General features: G+C 34.5%; 3 protein-coding genes across 5 annotated transcripts; 1 reads left to right on the forward strand and 2 right to left on the reverse strand.

Annotated features, from left to right (window-relative positions):
- Positions 1–2,644: 2,644 nt before the first annotated feature.
- On the reverse strand, positions 2,645–4,761 carry LOC123900491. Of its 3 annotated transcripts, none has more exons than XM_045951516.1 (4): positions 4,577–4,761; positions 3,896–4,017; positions 3,716–3,782; positions 2,645–3,443 (listed from the first exon to the last, which is right to left on the reverse strand). In XM_045951516.1, exons 2-4 carry the CDS (start codon positions 3,997–3,999, stop codon positions 3,138–3,140), a joined length of 477 nt encoding a protein of 158 aa, XP_045807472.1. In that variant the 5' UTR covers positions 4,000–4,017; positions 4,577–4,761; the 3' UTR covers positions 2,645–3,137. The 3 variants fall into 3 exon arrangements, with proteins under 3 accessions (XP_045807472.1, XP_045807471.1, XP_045807473.1); XM_045951515.1 differs by having other exon boundaries at positions 3,896–4,045; positions 4,577–4,753; XM_045951517.1 differs by having other exon boundaries at positions 3,896–4,025; positions 4,577–4,741.
- A 1,042-nt stretch (positions 4,762–5,803) lies between these two features.
- Positions 5,804–6,283, forward strand: LOC123911231. The gene has a single exon (XM_045962607.1). It carries the CDS (start codon positions 5,804–5,806, stop codon positions 6,281–6,283), a length of 480 nt encoding a protein of 159 aa, XP_045818563.1.
- A 5,072-nt stretch (positions 6,284–11,355) lies between these two features.
- On the reverse strand, positions 11,356–16,905 carry LOC123900527 (50S ribosomal protein L15, chloroplastic). Its single transcript, XM_045951518.1, has 4 exons — positions 16,750–16,905; positions 16,320–16,668; positions 15,366–15,517; positions 11,356–11,777 (listed from the first exon to the last, which is right to left on the reverse strand). The coding sequence occupies exons 1-4, from the start codon at positions 16,813–16,815 to the stop codon at positions 11,559–11,561; spliced, it is 786 nt and encodes a 261-aa protein (XP_045807474.1). The 5' UTR covers positions 16,816–16,905; the 3' UTR covers positions 11,356–11,558.
- Between the last annotated feature and the right edge of the window lie 2,952 nt (positions 16,906–19,857).

Consider the following 19,857-nt stretch of genomic DNA (forward strand, 5'->3'; position numbering starts at 1 on the left):
GAAATTGAACCCTGATGGCACAATTTCAAAGCATAAAGCAAGGTTAGTTGCTAGAGGATTCTTACAGAAACATGGAATTGACTACAATGAAGTGTTTGCACCAGTTGCTAGAATAGAGACTGTGAGGTTGGTTGTAGCATTGGCCTGTAAGAACAAATGGAGCCTATACCACCTGGATGTGAAATCAGCATTTCTGAATGGTCCTCTTGATGAGGAAGTGTATGTGTCACAGCCTCCAGGTTTTGAAATAAAAGGAAAAGAATCAATGGTGTATAAGCTGTATAAGGCACTATATGGCTTGAAACAGGCTCCTAGAGCATGGAACAAAAGGATTGATGACTTTCTGATTCAGATAGGGTTTAAAAAGTGTGCTGTTGAGTTTGGTGTATATGTACATTGCCCTAAAGATGAAGATATAGTCATAATCTGCTTGTATGTTGATGACTTGCTCATAACTGGAAGTAGAATTGCAGAAATTGCAAAGGTGAAAGATAAGCTCAAAGGTGAATTTGAAATGTCTGATCTTGGTGAACTTTCATTCTTTCTAGGAATGGAATTTATGAGAAGAGGAGATGGTATAGTAATGCACCAGCAGAAGTATATTGGTGAATTGCTTGAAAAATTTGAAATGGAAAGCTGCAATCCATTATCAAATCCATCAGAAACAAATACAAAAATTGATGAGTGCTCAGATGAAGAGAAGGTTGATCCAACTGTGTTCAGACAAATAGTTGGCTCATTGAGGTATGTGTGCAACAGTAGGCCTGATATATGCTATGCTGTGAGTGTTATCAGCAGATTTATGCATGATCCAAGGAAGTCACACATGATAGCTGCTAAGAGAATCCTCAGATACCTCAAAGGTACTTTGGAAATTGGCTTGCTATTCCCTATTGGTACAAATAGTGCAGGGAGTACTTTGATAGGGTATTCTGATAGTGATTGGTGTGGAGACATAACTGATAGGAGGAGCACATCAGGGTATGTTTTCAAGTTCAATAATGCTGCAATCTCTTGGTGTACAAAGAAACAAGCTGTGACTGCTCTCTCATCTTGTGAAGCTGAGTATATAGCAGGCACCTTTGCAGCATGTCAAGCAATTTGGTTGAATTCAGTGATGATAGAAATCAAGTGTGAACCAGTGAAGCCTCTAATCCTAAGGATTGATAACAAGTCTGCTATAAGTCTTGCTAAAAATCCAATTTCACATGGCAGGAGCAAGCACATTGCTACCAGATTTCATTTCATTAGGGAACAAGTGACAAATGGAATGATTGAAGTGCAGTATTGTCCAACTGAAGTACAGCTTGCAGATGGTTTTACAAAGGCTGTGAAGCTTGACAGGTTTGAGTTTTTAAGGAGGAGCTTAGGACTGGTTGTTTGCAATTCAAGCATGAATTAAGGAGGAGTGTTAAGAAAGTGGTTAATTCATCTTGAAATTTGTTTTTAGGTGTTGTTAGAGTTAGTTACAACAACTTGTTAGTTAAAGTTTGTTAGTAACTAACTAAGTAGTTAGGGAATTAGTTTAGGCCTAAGGGATGAGCTGGCTTGTTGCATAAGCCACCCTATATAAAGTGCAACTAGTGCATTATATTGCAAAAAAATCAATTCAATTTTCTGGCCCATTAAGGATGAATAAAATCTCTATTTTCCCTAAGTCTTTCATGTTCAGTTGTTAATCAATTCATCAAGAAACGTGTTCATCTTGTATATAGCAGTTTCTGCAAAACTGCTAGTTTGCCCACAGTCAAGCCTGCGTGCCTGCTGAGCTTGCCTGCAACCATCCTCTGAAGTGCAACAGAGTCAGAGGCAACACATCCTCTGAACCGTGCATCCTCTGAACCAAGCAAACTCTTGCTTCTGCTGCGCCAACAGAAAGTGAAGAAAAGAAAACATGTGACAGGGAGATGAAAGCCATTAACGAGTTAGTAGTAGACAAAGGTGTTTTCGGAAGCAATATGGACTATCAACAATTCCTTCACCATGAATTGAATTCAAGGAACACGTATTGGACTATCAACAATTCCTTCGAACACATATTTGAACCTTCACCATAAATTGAATTCAAGGACAACAAAGTGGAGAACGATTACTGTTGTAGAAAGATGCTAACAACACTCTTCTTGTTGGATTGAACCTTCACCATAAAAAGAGAATACATTACTTTATTTGTTTATATTTGAGACGGGATACAGAAAAAAGAACAATTACCAACGAAAACATTGAACACGAGGACTGTTTGATTTAAGCGGAAAAAAGAAAAAGAAAAAAATGAATAAACTTACAGTACTAAAATTTAGTTGAAGTTCATATGTTAATTTTCATGTTTTTCTTTTCCTCTCTTTCCCTCAAACTAAACACACTTCAATTAGAGTGGACCGGCAAGGAATTCTTCTTGCGTTGTTGTCAAGGCAGGAAAAAGTTCAAAACTAAAGTAAGCGCCCTCTTATTCCCAAAGTCCCATGATTCTATTTCTATAGATTCCCAAAGTCCCATGACTCTACAGAGCCTAAATTTTGCGTCAAGCGTAAGCTAAAGCCCATCAAGGCCCACGTGAGAAGAGAACATGATAAAAAAAGAACCGTCATACCACAAACAAGTAATGAAGAATCTCAACAACAAAAAAGTACAACCCAGATCAATATTTTTACACACGAAAGACTTTTCTTCTCATGCTGATCACATTTCTAAATCCATTTTTGTACATATTTTCCTTCTTAAGCCGGTAGTTACAATTACAATTCAAAGACCCATAAAAGAAATTCAAAGACTCATCCTCTAATGACTCTTTTTACATACAAACAAGAGAATGATTTTGAAGACACTTGGTACAAGAAAAGGGTATCTAACATCCAAATTGATCCTCAATAAGCAACCTTAACCTCATTATTTAGTTGGATTATATACTGTATTCCTAAACAAGAGACACTATTGACATTTACATGATACACTGACACTGACTTGATTAACTCAACATATCTACAAACAAGTCACAAGATAAAATTTTAACTCTTTTCCTCTTCAGACTCGGACATCCAAAATTCATTTCCGGTGGCTCTTGTGTGTGGTGGTTGTTATATTTCTGTAGTAAACTGAAATTCTAGTGTCAAAATATGTGTGTACTGCTGTTTGTTGTTCTAAGCCAGTGCAGGGATGCTGCAATTTCGCCTGTCCCTGTCCAGGCAATCGAATCCTTCAACTCTCACTGCCGGATTGTTTCCAAAATTGGCCCGAACACATCCTCCCTTCCTTCCAGAGGACGAGGGAGACGGCGGCAGACCGGATTGGGTGGGGATCACCACCCAAGAAGACGGCGAAAGAGGAGAAAAATTCTCATCCCCAAATCTAGCATCTTGAATTAGAGGGTTAGATACTCTACTCGGCGGCGACCCACAGAAAAATGGGGGCGGCGACGATAATTGCTCCATATCACAATTAACATCCTGCAAATCAACACAACACAAAACAGTTCAACAAAGTACAAAATTCAACAGTAATTAATCAATTAATTATTAATTATTCAAATTTAAACACAAAATAATCATAGCCTTATATAACAAGTTAATATTAACACCAAATGAGAAAACAATTCAACCAAACGCAGAACAACAAAAGCTTCATCAACATTAATTAATCAATGATTCTAATTTCAACCTAAAATCACATAATCTATAACAAATTAACAACTAATGAAAAAAGTAGAGAAGCTATTCACCTTGGTGAGAATGGTATCCAAGGGATTTGACCCAGATGAGTTCGAATCACACGGTTCAACTTGGCAGCTGAAGAAGAGAAGAAAAACAAAAAGAATTATGAAAAATTCATTAATAAAAATAAACCAAAACAAAAGCAAAAGATAAAAGAAGAAAAACAGAGAGAGAAAATTAAAATTCACCTGAGATGCCACCGGAAAGCTCTGCTCGGTTGGTCGTTAACGGCAAAGTTGAAGAGTCCGACACGGCGGGGCTTAGGGCAAACAACAGAATCTCTACCGTTCATCTTCTTCGAATTTCTTTTCTAAATTTATATATATCAAAATTAAAATCTGTTCATCCACAGAAACATATAACAAAACCAAAATTCAGAAACGAGATCGATTTATTTAAGTTCAGAAACAAAACTTCGATAACAAAAAAATGAAGTTAAGAAAATCACGCGTTTAAATCTATTTAAGCATATTATATTCTTATAGATCGGAAACGTGCATAAAATATTGTAACAACTCAAAGATTAGATCTAGACAAATTCAAAAAACAACTAAATAAATTAAAATCACGTTTTATAAATTTTCTAAACGCCTAACTCTAATCACCTTAATAATTATCGTTTTTCGTTATTAACCAAAAATTAAACTACACATCAAACAAAAAAAATATACCATAAAAAAAACAAATTACACCGCGAAAATGAACATATACATAACAAATAAAACTAAATTCTGAAATTCAGCTTTAGGTGAAACGGATCTGGAAATATTAGTATTAATTAATTTTAAGTTGAAATTGAAAATAGAAACTGTTAAAAACGGTTATGAAAAATTTGTTGATAGATTTTGTAATTCTAATAGTAGAAGTACCTGTGAGATTTGAGATGAATTAAATTACTGTACAGAGAGGTATTGTTGAAGAGAAAATTGAATTGAATGAAATGAAGAAAGTAAAGTAAAGAGAGGATGTGGTTGTGGAGATAGAAGAAAATGAAGAGGGTGCAGGTGGAACTGCAAAGTTGGGTTCCAACTACACTTGTTGCTTTATATTTATGTGGTTAATTAAATATTATTTTAATATATGATATTTAATTTAATAATATTAAATATTTTGTGAAGATATTTTTAGTTTTGTATGGTTAATTCATGCGGGCGGTGCCTCCCGCGTAAATCACATCGATTTTCGCACCCACGAGAACCCAACTCGCAAGGTAAATAAATAAACTAAACATGATAATACTGTTACAAAGTCATGTGGTGTTAACGTGACTATGATTCAGAATTTATTAGTATTTAATAAACATAAGTTAAAGTATTTTTAATTTAATAATGTGATGTGTAAGGGAGAAAGATCTGAAATATGAAGGATCCGTTGAGAGAATGAGTCTAGTTGTAGAATTTTTTTTCAAAGTGCTCCTGTCATAAGTCAAATACACCAAAACATCCTACCTGAGGAAAAATTAACCGAAATGCCCTAGTGCTTTTTTGTGAGGGGGACGCGCCATCCCCAGCTTAGTGTTGTAATGAAGGACGCGCCAACGGGGGGTCAGCGACCTTATGAAGGACGCGCCATCCCCAAGGCGGCGTCCTGAGTTGGTTTTTTTTTTTTTTTCATTTTCGTTTTAGAAGGTAAGGGTGTAGGGTTTTGGAAGGGTTAGAAGGGTTTTGAGGGTTAAGGGTTAGGAGGGTTTTGAGGGTTAAGGGTTAGATGGGGTTTTGAGGGTTAGGGTTTAGGGTTTTTTTTTTTTTAAAGAAATTATTGAAAAAAATTATACAAAAATTATATTAATTAATATAAACACACTACAACAAATTTTTTTTTTTTTTGACATTTTGTATTTGTAGGGTTTTTAAGGGTTTTAGTTTTTTTTTTTTATTATATATATGTTTCTATTTTACTTGTTTATCAACAAAACAAAAATTAGAAGTAAATAGAAAACAAAAGATTTTGAGGAAAAATCGTATTTAATATTATTTTTTTACAATACAATACAAAAATATTCAGAAGCTTGTCAAAGAAGAGCCACTGAATCAGCAGCTGTGTTGCAATCTGGACAACAATATTCAGAAGCTTGTCAGAAACGGATTAAAGAAGCAATGCATAAAGCAAACTCACATCAAGTCATTGCTTTTGATCGACTCAATCAAACTTTCAGGGTAATGGAAACTGTCAATCACAACGAGGGTCGACCAATGGGTCGATTTCTGCTCAAGTTGGGTGAAAGCTGCTGTGATTGTGGAGAATTTCAAGCTTTACATTTGCCTTGTTCGCATGTTATTGCTGCATGCTCCCATGCTGCACAAGCTTATCAAGTTCATATACATGACGTGTACAAAGTTGCAAGTGTATTTTGTGTATACAATAACACCTTCCCGGGAATTCAAGACCAATCATATTGGCCCCAATATTATGGCCGTCGACTTTGCCCCGACCCAGCAATGAAAAGATGTAAGAGAGGTCGTCCGAAAAGTACGCGCATTAGGACGGAAATGGACGACGAGATCGAAACTTTGAATAAGTGTGCTTTATGTAGGGTGTCGGGCCATGATCGTAGGAATTGTCCAAATTCCAATTAATTTGCAATTTTTTTGTATTGTATTGTAAAAAATAATATTAAATATTATTATTGCACGATTTTGTTTTGTTGATAAACAAGTAAAATAGAAACATATATATAATAAAAAAAAAACTAAAACCCTTAAAAACCCTACAAATACAAAATGTCAAAAAAAAAAAAAAATTGTTGTAGTGTGTTTATATTAATTAATATAATTTTTGTATAATTTTTTTCAATAATTTCTTTAAAAAAAAAAAAAACCCTAAACCCTAACCCTCAAAACCCCATCTAACCCTTAACCCTCAAAACCCTCCTAACCCTTAACCCTCAAAACCCTTATAACCCTTCCAAAACCCTACCCACTTACCTTCAAAAACGAAAATGAAAAAAAAAAAAAAACAAACTAAGGACGCTAAGCTGTGGATGGCGCGTCCTTCATTAGGACACTAATGTGGGGATGGCGCGTCCTTCCTAGGGTCACTAACCTATGGATGGCGCGTCCCACTCACAAAAAAGCACTAGGGCATTTCGGTTAATTTTTCCTCAGGTAGGATGTTTTGGTGTATTTGACTTTTGACAGGTGCAGTTTGAAAAAAAATTCTCTAGTTGTATTGTATGGTGTGGAGCGTACCTCTCTATACGAAGGACTTAACTAACAATGTTTCATTTGAAACACTTACACGTGGCAATCTCTTGGAGTTTTGGATTTGTAATAAAGGTCGGCAAATTCTGAAATGCTACTGATGCGGGCTGGGCCGGCTCGGCCCTACTTACTATTCTTGAACGTTTCAGAAAAATTAAATTGACTTTAATGCTTATTTTTTAAACTGACTTTAATGCTTATTGTTCTGGACTCGGCCTAGAACTGGTCCAAATCCACTACAGTTCGGACAATCCAATAAGATGAGTTATCCTCGTCCACATCAGCACAACAAGTTGTCCACGTGCTCCTCACCACTTGAACGCGAGTTTCCTCGAGCTTATCCGTTACGCCCAATACATGAAACAATTCATACAGTATGAGGGCAAAATAACTGTCTTTTCCTCCATCTACGGAGAAATCCTGCCAATCACTTTTAATGGGCTGCTCAACACGCCCCATTAAGGAGACCTTTGACCCGCCGCTGGGGCTTATAAATACCCTCCTCTACATGAGGGTCAGGTTTCAATTCTCATTCTCACTCTTAGCTTAAACTTGTATCTCTTGAGCTCTTTACTGACTTAAGCTTCGGAGCGCCTGCAGATACAAACCACCCTCTAGTAGATTGATTGTTGCTCAATGACGGTTCTTTGGCCATCAACCTACTATAATTCTTTTTGCTTTTTTAAAAAAAAAAAGAAAGTAAGATCACTTGTTTTATGAGATGTATATAAATTTTAACCGATAAAAGAATATGTTAAAATGTGTATTAGAGAGTGTGTTGCTTTTTTTTATGGGAAAAACTAACATGTGCCCTTGGGACACTTGTCAGTGTACTATTAAAAGAAATTTGATATTAGAATTTATGCATTCCATATTCTTAAAAGTCAAACATTGTTGTTTTCAAGATAAAATTACTATTTGAAGTATGTTTAGAGCACATGTTAGCATGACCTTTTTTATTTATAAAATCAGATAATTTTTAACTTTTCTTAATGATTTTAAAATATATTGCCTTTCAATTTTCTTATCGTTGGGAGAATTTATTTAGATAAAAACATACTGTAAAGAATAAATAATCCAAGCTATTAATTGGGTATCATATATTTTAGACTAATATTTGCAAAAAGACTTTTATAATTTGACCATTGATTTAGATGAGATTATTGAGGTCAATAACGGTTGAAATTCACTTCTAGCATGAGAATCTTCTTATACTCATTCTCCATCTCAAGTTCTTTTTGTCATGAAGTGATCATATCCGAATCAATACAAAAATAAAATCGTAAACCGAATCAAATCAAATTGAAAATCACAAAAACCGCATTTGGTTTGGATGTATTTGGATGACTTTTTTACTGAACCGCAAACCGTAAAAACTACGGATACCGCAAAAACCGAATTAAGTTACTATTATATATTTATATTCAAATATATATAGCCCAATTACCAAGTCAGTCGACCAAATTAATAGAACTTCAAGTTGTTTTTATTTTTTGTACTGTAATGTTATTTTGGTGTTGTAATGTTATTTTAGATAAACAACTTTTATCGGTGTTGCGATGTTATTTTGGAAATTCAAGTTATTTTTATGGATATTTAAAATTGTAACATACTATAATGTTATTTGGGATCAATAAACAATTTTTATTGGTACTACAATGTTATTTTGGAATTTCAATTTTTTTTTGGATTTCTAAAATTGTTCGGTACTAAAACGTTATGCTATAAACCGCACCAACCGAACCAATCCAAACCGCATTGGTTTGGTTTGAATGACTTTTTAAAAATCAACCAAACCAAACCAAACCAAACCACATACATTTTTATCTTGCGGTTAGGATAACTTTTATGCTCAAAATCGAACCAAACCGCACCGCGAACACCCAACTTTTTGTATCACCACCTAAGATCAAAAGATGCTACACCACCAAACACATTTTAAGTTACGCTCAATTTGAACCTAGCAAATCGTAGGTATGGACTGACACAAGGTCCTGGATTTGGTATGCTCAAACAAGCTGTTATTTGCAACTCATAACCACATGTCAAATCATAACACCCGCTAATTAAGTTGTATCATCTCGACATTGATGAGCGTCGATTTAACGACTCCACTCGTCAATATTCCAACACTCTAACACAACGCCCATATAAACAAACACGCCCCAATCACATGAGGTATATCATTATGATCCTAAAACTATCATTTCATGTTCTAATATTAACATGAGCGTTAGAGTGTTTGTAGTATCCATTATTAATTTCAATTTTGACTGTTTGTTGTTCGACGTCCCATCACATTCTATGATCGCTCCAAATCATAAGATCAATGGTTGACTGAATTTTTATTTTTTATTTTTTGAATAACATATACATTATTGTTTATGGAATTATGGTTGATGTCTTTGCTGCGATTTGCCAAGGATCCGATGCACCAATCTCTAACATTGTGGTTTTTGTGTGCAAAAGTTACTCCCCCGATCTTATTTATAAACAAAAGTTACTTTTTGTTTATAAATAAGGTCGGAGAGAGGAGTAATCAAGAATATTTTTTTTATTTTTTTTATAATGAGCTGATAATTGAACCCAAAATCTATAGTATACTACCCAAACTGCTTACCAGTAGGCCGAACCTACTGCCATATATCAAGAATCTTATTTAAATTACAAAGAGAAAAGGCATGATGAGGCATGAAATACTATGAGACAAGAATCTTTTCTTGCATCTATGCTTCCCAATAAGCGGGGACACAAACTATATTTCCATCACTGAGTAAATAAGTGCAATCATATTCTCAATTACATATACGTGTCCAGATTTTGCAAACTATTCCCCCCCTTTACATATAAATAATTGATAGATAGTCTACTGCATTTATTCTTTTACAAAAAAGAAATTGAAAAATTCCTCTTGATGTGGGTTTACCATTTATCAACAACATGGACTAAGATTCTTTCTATGTAGTCAAACAAAACAAAGATTGGATCGGGAATTTCTTTTGACACGCTATGTATTTCTTCGCGTGCCTTTCTAATTTCCATTTTTATCCTTTTGCTATTTAAGTGACGAGCGTTATAAAAATGAGAAATTTGACATCCCCTGCGGTTCTCTACTTAAGTAACGGATTCAGTTCTCGATTTAAGTAACGAACATACAAAATCTTAAGAATGCGCGAAAAAACACGTAGCACGCAAGAAGAAATTTTATTTCAATTGTGTAAAACATGTTTAAATTACAAAGGTAGAATGTAGGCCATCCCATCAAAAGCAAATAGTTGAGATCTGAAGTGATTGTGCGAGAGTATGTAATCCATTTTCAACCAACATCTTTCATTAAAATCTGTAAAAGTAGCTGAGGGTGTTGAAGTTAGGTTTCAATTCGGTGAGAAGGACAATTTTGGTTGTAAGGATTGACACACTTTGGTCCCCCAACCAAAGTTACTATTAATACAAGAGCAATTTCACATTAGCTTTAGGCAATAGCTCTAAAACAATACCTACTAGAATAAATCCAAAATTAGTGCTAAGGGGGAAGCATTATAAACGCTCAATCAATGCCTGTTTGTGGTTTGGTTTACATAATCATCATGGAGTCATATGCAAGTTTGTACAAAAATCAAGTGCGTGTCTTAGACGGAATAATAATACTACTAGTAGTTTACTTGCACATGCTTTGAGTCCCATATATTAAAGGCATGAATGAATTGACATCTCAAATCAAATTGATACTTCTTTTTTTTTTTTAATTCAAGAGAGTTCAGATGAGATGTCAGATACCTCTTCTAACTTAATTAAGGTCATTTGGCTTCGGCATGCAACAACGTCCACAAGACTCAAGAGATTAATATCTGCAAGATTAGTCTTTTGCAGTTGGAGGATACTTGATTTACACCGGAGAAATTGATACATTTTGTTGACATTTTCAAACAAATTTCAAATTTGAAAAATTCCCAAGGTCTTCCACTTTCAGCTGATTGCGTAAATTAGTCAAGCAACAAAAGTCAATCAAAAGATGTGAAAAAGACAACATGAATAGGAAAACAAATTATTTTAAGAAAACAACTGTCAAGCACCAATGTTTTTTTAGTTGCGCTAGATTTTTATTCAAAAGAAGACAAGAAAAAGAAAGGGAATTGTAGATCTATTCTTGTCCTTTACAGCTATGATCATGTTGCAACTGTCAACACGTACTCATTATGCCATAGTCGGCGACGGAACGGAGGTAGTTTTTTTTACTAACGCAAGGGTCCAAAGTTTGGAACAGAATTTGCATCAGCATCATTCAACAGGAAAGAAGCACCGAACCAAAAACTTTCGGTATCTAACTTGAACAAGAAACATCAAAATATTTTAACTAATTACACCTTTTTCTGATAAAGAAACAAGGAGTTTTACCTTATTAAAAAATTAAGCACGTTACTACCAAAGGTTTCCAGCACAAATTGATATTGACATGCAAAAAAGGACTATATTTTTAAGCTTTTTATTTTTCAAAATATTTTGATGGCTGAACAAACTGTAATATGATATACAACATTAAACTTTAATCAAATACAAAAAGGAGTTAATGCATCAATTAACATAATAACTAAATGAAACATTCCTAAAGAAGAAATCACTTTGTTGATGATGATGATGATTGTTTTCGTATTTAAGCAGGGACCGGTTCAGAAGCAGCTGCTTCTCGCTTCTTGGCAAAGTATTCATCAGCACGAGCATTGTTTTTGGTAACTGATGCCTTAACCCATTTTTTACGGCCAGGTAGCACGGTGAGGGAACAACCAGCAGACTCAAGTTTCTCCTTTGCTGCTGTTGAAAAGGCGCCGGCTATTATTTTTAACTTCTTGCTTAGTTCTCCATCACCCAAAATCTGAAACCAGAGCACAACAAATGAACAAACTATTATTCTCATATTTCATTTTTTATTATTTGATACGTGCTCTTGATCCATTGTGACGAAAAATGTGGACCTGACCAAATTGAGTGCAATTCATGGTCAATCAGAAGCAAAACCCTTGCTTAATGCTAACAAGTATAAGTTGTTTGAAACTGTTTTTGTGAAGATTTTTCTGTGTTTCTCAGGAAACCAGAAGAGCTCTTACAGATAATGACAATAATAACAGCTACCACCAAGCCTTTTCCCACTTGGTAGTGTAGAATACATTTACAAATAATGAACACAATAAAACTGAACGAACGAAATTCATGATGATACTAGTAGTGCAGTAATTATCTGGAGAATGCTACACTTTCAACCACTAAATATCCCTTTAGAAATCAAATACTAATGTTAGAATTAGAATATATGAAAATATCTTTATAATATTTTGCATGTTGGAGTATCTTGAAGTATCTCATGGAATTAATTTCTTATCTTAACACTTTCTCTCTAGTTGATGTAGGATCTCAACACCTACCATCACATCCAGGATTGAAAGATTGAATATCTAGAGCATGGACAAATGTGGGCATCCCAAATAGAGCTTATAAGCTTGGGTAATCCTTACCTTACCGATTTTGTGGGTTGAGTTTGGCCTAAATTCTAAATGGTTTCAGAGTATACCCTGAATGTGTTGCTGGCGAACCATATTGTTCATAAACCAGCCCAATAGCCTTGGCCCTTGGGCATGACCGCATGAGGGGGCTATATTTGAAAAAAGCTCATGTCACACACCGCTTAAAGATACGACCCAAATAAAGCTTATAAAACTTGGACAGTCCTCGTCTTACAAGTCATATTTGTGGGGTTGAGTTACTTGAGTAAGTCCCGAAAATCTAACTAGATCATTACATGGTTTTGTGGGATTGCATTACCTCAAAAACTTAAGAAAAAGAATCATTGCAAGCAACATCTTTCACTTTTAAAAGCTTACTGAAATCAATGTATAGACTCTATAGAGTGCAGTTTATATCCAAAATATTGCGGAGTTTTTTTTAGAAAATGATAATTTGATGATTATACTGCATTGTCACAGGAATCTCATTGTATCTCTTTACTTCTCCCTCCCCATGGACAATTTATTAACAAAAAAATTGATTCTAGTGTTTGGCCTCCAGAATAACGACATGGAAAAGGCCAGCACCTTGTAATGTAGGAAATCAAAATAACATAGTAAAGATCTGGAGAAAGGAAATCAATCAAAAACTTCAGATATTTTCTTCCTGAAGTAAAGACCAGAAACTAATTTTTGATTGAAAAGTCACCATAAGACTATTTTAAAGAGACTCAACTGACAGTCGATAAAACATAAGACAACTGAGGATGATTGGTTAAAAGAAATAGAAGATTGAGAATCCAAATAAAGTCTTTAAATTGAGAAAATCAAATGCTAAGATACATAACTATACATGATTTATGATGTTCATGACACAATGGAGAAAGATATTCCAATAAAACTGGTATTTTGTCAGAAGATATAGGGAATTCTCCCTTGATTACAGCATTGCATAATTTCAAGGGTCTACAAACCTCCCAGTGCCCAAGGGCCTGATATGATAGGCACCAAAATTTCACTAGAAATTGAAAGGAAACTTCAAGGAACTAGCCTTGATGACAATGGACAAACAGGAAGAAAATATAGAACAAAGAAGAAAATTACAGAAGCAAACTTCTCTCTCCTATGGTGATAGCCATCTCACAACTATCCTAAGTCCTAACTACCTCTTTTTTCCCCATACACTTCATATACCCGTTCCCCTCATGATTCCAAGAATCCTCATCCTCCCAATCACCCCACAACAGCTGTCAAACTGTTATATCCCTCCACTCCTTGTCTAACAGAATTTTCATTTGGTTGGAGGAGGCCCGACTATGGACGGTTTGCTCATCCGGGCCCAACTGGCTCAAAATATCAAGATATCTCTCCCTTTCCACCTGTTTTCCTACATATAAACTGCACACATAATTTCTCTTCTGATCCTAGCTCCATTAACTACAGACTAACTCAACTCCTTCCACTAACTACAGACGTTTCAATACTCTCCGCCCAAGTTTCACATTATCCTTAAGGTGAACAAGATTAATAAACCAAAAGAGTCCCACTATAGCTACAGTACAATAACAATTTGTTGAGAATCCGAGTCCCTTTTAACTTGATGTAGTTGTTTACCCTTTTGACTCTCAGTTATACCATAAAACTCTTCTATGACTGTATTCCATAACTCAAATATGACGTGGCAATGTTCAGCATCTACATGGTCAACCCTAATATAGGAATTATAAAGGAAATCTTTCTCATACATATGCCCCGCATCAACGCACGTGCTCCAGCGGCTAGCCTCATCAAAATGTAATGATTGCAATCCCACAATCCATCCTTTTGTTTAGCTATGAAGCATTGACACAGACACCAGACACGCCACTAACACTGACACATCAACACCATACAAGCCTTTGGGTCCAAAGTGTCCATGCTACAGGGCTGTTTAGCAACAAATTGGGTCTGAATTTGAACGATGTTAACATTCTGTGTCTTATATTCAGAAATCCTTGTGTCATGAATTAGGCCAGCATCCAACAGCACGTATTTAAAAGGTCCAAGTCCATAACCACATGACTTTCCTGGGATAATTTTCAATGTGGCACATAACTTTTTGTCTTTGTGAGTTGTGACTCTCCTGCACCTGCTACTTTTTGACAACCATAGAAATAACAGTATCTGTTACCTTTGAAAAAAATGAGATTATCCTGCCACCTTAAGGTAGTAATTTTCCCCAACAGGAACTCAACAAATAGAATAACTATGACTTGATGGTTTTTCGTACCAAAAATTAATAGGGTGTACCCAGGAACATTCTCATGCTCTTCTGCACTTTAAATGCGTTAAAAGGATTCAGACTCATTACAATAGGAAAACAACTCAGGTCTAGCATTTTCTTCTCAGCCTTTAGCCCTACTCTTCACAATCAACCATTTCCCATACGGCTTGTAGTTTCTGCCAGCATCTCTGCCGGTACACTTTCTGCTCTTGCTCTCCCATGACCTGTGATCATGTCATCCACCACAATACCAACACGGACTCCGTTGTGTAGTTGAGCCACATTGTTTCAGCATCTTATACCTTTGAACTCCCTCTTCAAACATCTCTAATATACCAACCCCCACTAACTAACTATATCTCTTTCAATCAATGGACTTCTTATATTCTAACTTTACAATTTCCAACCACAAACACATCCACCAAAATATTAAAGTTTGAATAAACATAAATATCACACATAAACAAATGTCCGAACTCAACTGAAGAACATCTAAGAGTTAATAGAAAGTAACTCATGATAGACAAGGGACCTCAGATGAAAAGTATATTTTGGTAGTTGGGATACTGCGAAAACTTAGCATCCTTATTTGTTGTTAACAGTGAAACATCGTTATACATCTATGCATCATGAATAAAAAGGGAAGACAGCAAATAACGGAAGAAATTCAGATATCATGAAACAAACAAGTAATCTGTACCTTCAAAGGAAGTTTTCGTTCTCTTCCTGATGGGTTGATCACACGTCTCTCCGTCAGTGTCTCCAAAGACACCTCTTCCCCTTCTTCAAATCCAGCATTTTCAATATCCTCCAGATTTACGTTGACATATTTTGGCAATCCCGCATGCATACCTTATTGTGTTTTTTATATAAAGAAAAGAAGGAACATCAAAGAGACATTTAATGATTCCAACGCACATGCATTATTGAACAAATTAAGAGGGATCATACACTGAAGAATGAAAGAGAAGAGAAACATTTGATGATAGAATATTTGCTTTTGAAACATATATATGGAATGAAATAGGAGGGTGTGGGAAAACTATATACTATAATATCTGAGGTTATAGGATGACACAATTAGTAAAGGTGTCCACCATACTAAGAGCCGACGAAAAGATATTTAGACTTTGAAAGCTTGGTATAATCCAAAATGCCAAGATTCTCTCTAGACAAGAATCACCATTTGAAGATGTTAACAAAGTGTGAATAAACTACAATTTCTTCAAAAACCAACATATTAGAGATATATTCAACATCTATGCAGGAATGCAGCAAGTATATGTAACAAATCTGCATCCAGAAATCACAACGCTCATCTAAACATTGCTACAAGTAGCATCTTTCTTGATCGCTCCATGAAAGTAGGATCCTAAAGTATCCTAATCTAATCGACATCAAACAAATCGAATAAACCATCAAGACATCAGAATAAACACCGTGCAAAGCATGTCAATACAAACACCAAAGACATAATATTGTGAGAGTCAGTCAATTTAGTGCCTCAAATCTACTTCATTACAAAATTGATTGATATATTTCAATTTAAGAGACTAAGTTTCTATTTCGTAAATTTAAAGGACTAAATTGACAGACAGTTACAATTTCAAGGACTAGAATCAATCAACAAAACATGAAAATGTACAAATACTACCTCCTGCAATTCCTCTAAGTTTGGGGAGACGTCGATAAAGCGGCATCTGACCACCTTCAAAACCCCTCATAATACCGGGTCCGGACCTCGATTTTTGCCCTCTCATTCCAAAACCACAACTTGCTCCTTGTCCTGCAGATATACCTCTTCCCTTTCTCTTTGCTTTCTTTCTTGAACCAGGTTGAGGACCTAAATTGTCCAACCTAAACCGAACATTTTCACCGCCTGGTTTGGTGGTAGTAGCATAAACACCAGCCTTATTAATAACGACAGAAACACGGGGTCTTGTTCGTTGAATTTTGAGACATGGACATAGACATGGTTTTGCTACCAAGGTTTTCAAATTTCCCTAGAAATAGAAATAGAAATATAATAGTGGAATTGAAGAGATAGAGAGAATGTTATGAAACGATAATGGAATTGGAAATACCTTGAAAGGAGAAGCGAGAGAGGGTAGCGAGGAGACTGGAATCAGAAAAGCAGCAGCAGTACTCATGTCTCTCTTCTACTGATTCTATCCGTTCTTCACTGTCAAATAGCACAAACAGATAATGTTATTGTTGTTGATACAATCAAATAACGGTCCAGATAAGATTATGAGAATTTAGTAATTTACAGGTAGGTACAGGAAAAAATTTCATTTTTTTTTTATATTTATAAAAGTAAATAAAAAAGATTTAATTATCAAGAATGAATTTGTCCAACTAGTAAGAGTTATTTTTAAGATTTTTTATGTTTTTCACCGTCAATTTAATTTGGTTTGGAGTTCAGTTTAAGATCTTTTTACATTAATAATGGATGGAAATTTTAAGAAAATGTTATTTTTATTTTCTTTATTATTTTTGTAATATTTATAAAATAGTCACTTTAAATTTAGAGTACTTTTTGTTTTTAAATGTTGATGTTGGTACATAGGTGAATATTTTTATTTTATATTTTTTATATACTTATATATCCTTAAAAATTGTATGCTTTTTTAATATGAAATACGAATCAATGTTAATAAAACATAATTTTTTTTACATTGAACAATTAAAACTATTTTTTTAAATAGGCCAAAATTAATTTTGAAAATGTAAAATTAATTTTAACATAGTTGATAGTTCAAATTCTGATCCCTACATATTGCAATGCTTCTATATTCATGTCAATTCTATTGTCAATTTGTCAAATAATAATCCTATAAATATTAAATAATATCTTATGGCTTGTACCAAAAAAATTTATACTGTAGTTCTTATGGCAGGATAGATTCTCCCCCAAACAAATATCGAGTTTTCTCTTCACTTTAGCAAGTCAAGGGCCCTTATTGTTTCAAGATGGGCCTAGTCACAATCTTCGCACAAAGGGCCTAGTGTACAGCCCAAATTCATGTGTTGGAGGCCCGTGGTTGGTGTAACACAGGTTAGCTTTTGTTTCATGAAAATGTTATCTTCAGAACTCACAATCTTGACAGAAAAAGAACTAAGAGTAACTTTAATTGTATGATAAAAATTCTGTCCTGAAATTCATATGGTAGAACACATAGTCTAAAAAAAAGTTTGGTAATAAGAGGAATTATTTTGCTATGCCAATATAGGACTGAATGTAGCCTTGGTACCACTATTAGAAAATGTAGGTAGCAAGAGACATTAGTTGTTAATTTATTGTAGAATAAGAGATATAATGTGATAAAGTTCTCAATATGTTTGTCATTGCATCTAATTAAATCGTTAAGTATAAGTCACTAAATTTAGTTCAGTGGTAAGAGATTTGAATAACATGTACGAGGTTATGAGTTTAATTCTCAACTCCATTATAAAAAATAAAAAACATCGAGTACAATTGTACATGAGTTTGATACATGAGTTTAGAATAATGTATATTTTAAGACTAAAATGTCATGAGTACAATTGTACATGAGTTTCACATTGTGATCCAATATCAACTATGTATTTCGCCAAATAATTAATTTTTATTGGACGTTTGTGTAAAAGTATTATACACTGACGTAGCATAACCATTAATTAAATTTCATATTTAAACACCGCTTAATTGAAGATCCTTAGCTTGAATCCAACAACCTTAAATCGCTTGAGGAAGATCATTGCCCTTCATTGTGGTCTATCTATCTAACTCGAAATATTAGTCTCTACGGTTGCTCGCGGCAGAATATACTTGTTTAAACAAAAATTGATATGATTAATTACCAATATTAAGGGTACTAAATTAAAGCTATAGGATAGGACAGAAACATAAAAGCGTACATAAAAGACATTAACAAAATATTTTCTGAATATTTAAAACAAAATCTTTATATGCAAATGGAAACTGCAACTAAAAAATCAAAAGGACTAAACAGCTACAATTTGATCACATTAGAGGCAACTCAGCCCCCATGATCTGAATTTCTCTTTTTGGCAAGCACAGTATCTACAATCAAGAGCTTTATACAAGAGTTTAATGAATACTCCAATTTTGGTTTCTGCATATGTATGACTAATCACTACTTTTGGCACTTATTCAATGTGAAGCTATAGCTACTACATGTGTGTCTTTTGATGGAAATTGAATGCTAAGGGAAGGGGATGCAGACAATTCTCTGTTTCGTCTTCTCATCAGTAGTTGGTGATGTAACCTTCATTGGTTCCTTCTGGTTTGCTTGAAACTCATGAACTCTATTTGTTTGTTGACTTGTTACAAAACTTCCCCAGTCCCCACATGTATCTAAAATCGTCACAGGATTCAACTTAGTTTTTTCTTTTAAAACCAAATATTTCCTCCGCGCGCAACTGTAGAGACTAATCACCTTGAGGTAACTGAGATCCATTTAAGGGGATGACATCTCCCAACAAATGCTGTTCCATACGCACCGGCCGGGGATCGAACCCAGGACCAAATGGTTAAGCGACCCAAATATCTACCACTTGTGTCACACAATATTGGTAGTTTTTATTTTATCTTATTCTTCTAGTTTTCTAAAAATATGGACTATAGTAATTTGGACAAAGTTTAACAAATACTAATTATTTCAGTTAAAATTCAAACTCAGCTTCTTTACTTGTGATCCATTATTGAAACTCATTAAACATTTTTTGAGAAGTAGCTAATTCAAACATTTTTTGAGTATTAATAGGAGTATAAGGAATACTCAAGCGCAATTACAATAAGATTCTCGTTTGAACCCCTCTTGTAGGATTTTTTTACATCTGACCAAATTTATACAACTAGATTTTAAAATTTAAATGTGTGAAATTCACTTTTATACATTAACAAATGCTTATTTTATTTGTTCCTTTAGATTGAGAAATTGTGACGGAAGAAACACATTGTAAAAAAGTGACAATTATTAAAGCTTTTTGTGAGAGAATTATTGCCTACTTAGACTGTACATTCAAAAGTGTAATAAACTTTATTGAAGATGAACGTCTAAAAGTAATAGAATTAGCAGCATCCGAACATAAATCAAGTTATGTTTAGAGCTATCAAAATTGGGTCGGATTAATGGTCGGTCAATTAGCCCACGAACTTGGACGAATTGGATCTTAAAAACTCAAAT

The sequence above is a fragment of the Trifolium pratense genome, linkage group LG1 (assembly GCF_020283565.1).
Source record: "Trifolium pratense cultivar HEN17-A07 linkage group LG1, ARS_RC_1.1, whole genome shotgun sequence".
Taxonomy (NCBI): Eukaryota; Viridiplantae; Streptophyta; class Magnoliopsida; order Fabales; family Fabaceae; genus Trifolium; species Trifolium pratense.

What these genes read in the sequence shown, in the direction of transcription:
- LOC123900527 (XM_045951518.1), bottom strand. Translation starts at nt 16,815, where the DNA reads ATGAGTACTGCTGCTGCTTTTCTGATTCCAGTCTCCTCGCTACCCTCT. An exon ending in CTCTCGCTTCTCCTTTCAAG is followed by an intron (nt 16,669 to 16,749) that starts GTATTTCCAATT and finishes TTCTATTTCTAG; the next exon opens with GGAAATTTGAAAACCTTGGT. An exon ending in ACTTAGAGGAATTGCAGGAG is followed by an intron (nt 15,518 to 16,319) that starts GTAGTATTTGTA and finishes AAACACAATAAG; the next exon opens with GTATGCATGCGGGATTGCCA.
- LOC123911231 (XM_045962607.1), top strand. Translation starts at nt 5,804, where the DNA reads ATGCATAAAGCAAACTCACATCAAGTCATTGCTTTTGATCGACTCAAT.
- LOC123900491 (XM_045951516.1), bottom strand. Translation starts at nt 3,999, where the DNA reads ATGAACGGTAGAGATTCTGTTGTTTGCCCTAAGCCCCGCCGTGTCGGA. An exon ending in GCTTTCCGGTGGCATCTCAG is followed by an intron (nt 3,783 to 3,895) that starts GTGAATTTTAAT and finishes TCTCTTCTTCAG; the next exon opens with CTGCCAAGTTGAACCGTGTG. An exon ending in TGGATACCATTCTCACCAAG is followed by an intron (nt 3,444 to 3,715) that starts GTGAATAGCTTC and finishes GTTGATTTGCAG; the next exon opens with GATGTTAATTGTGATATGGA.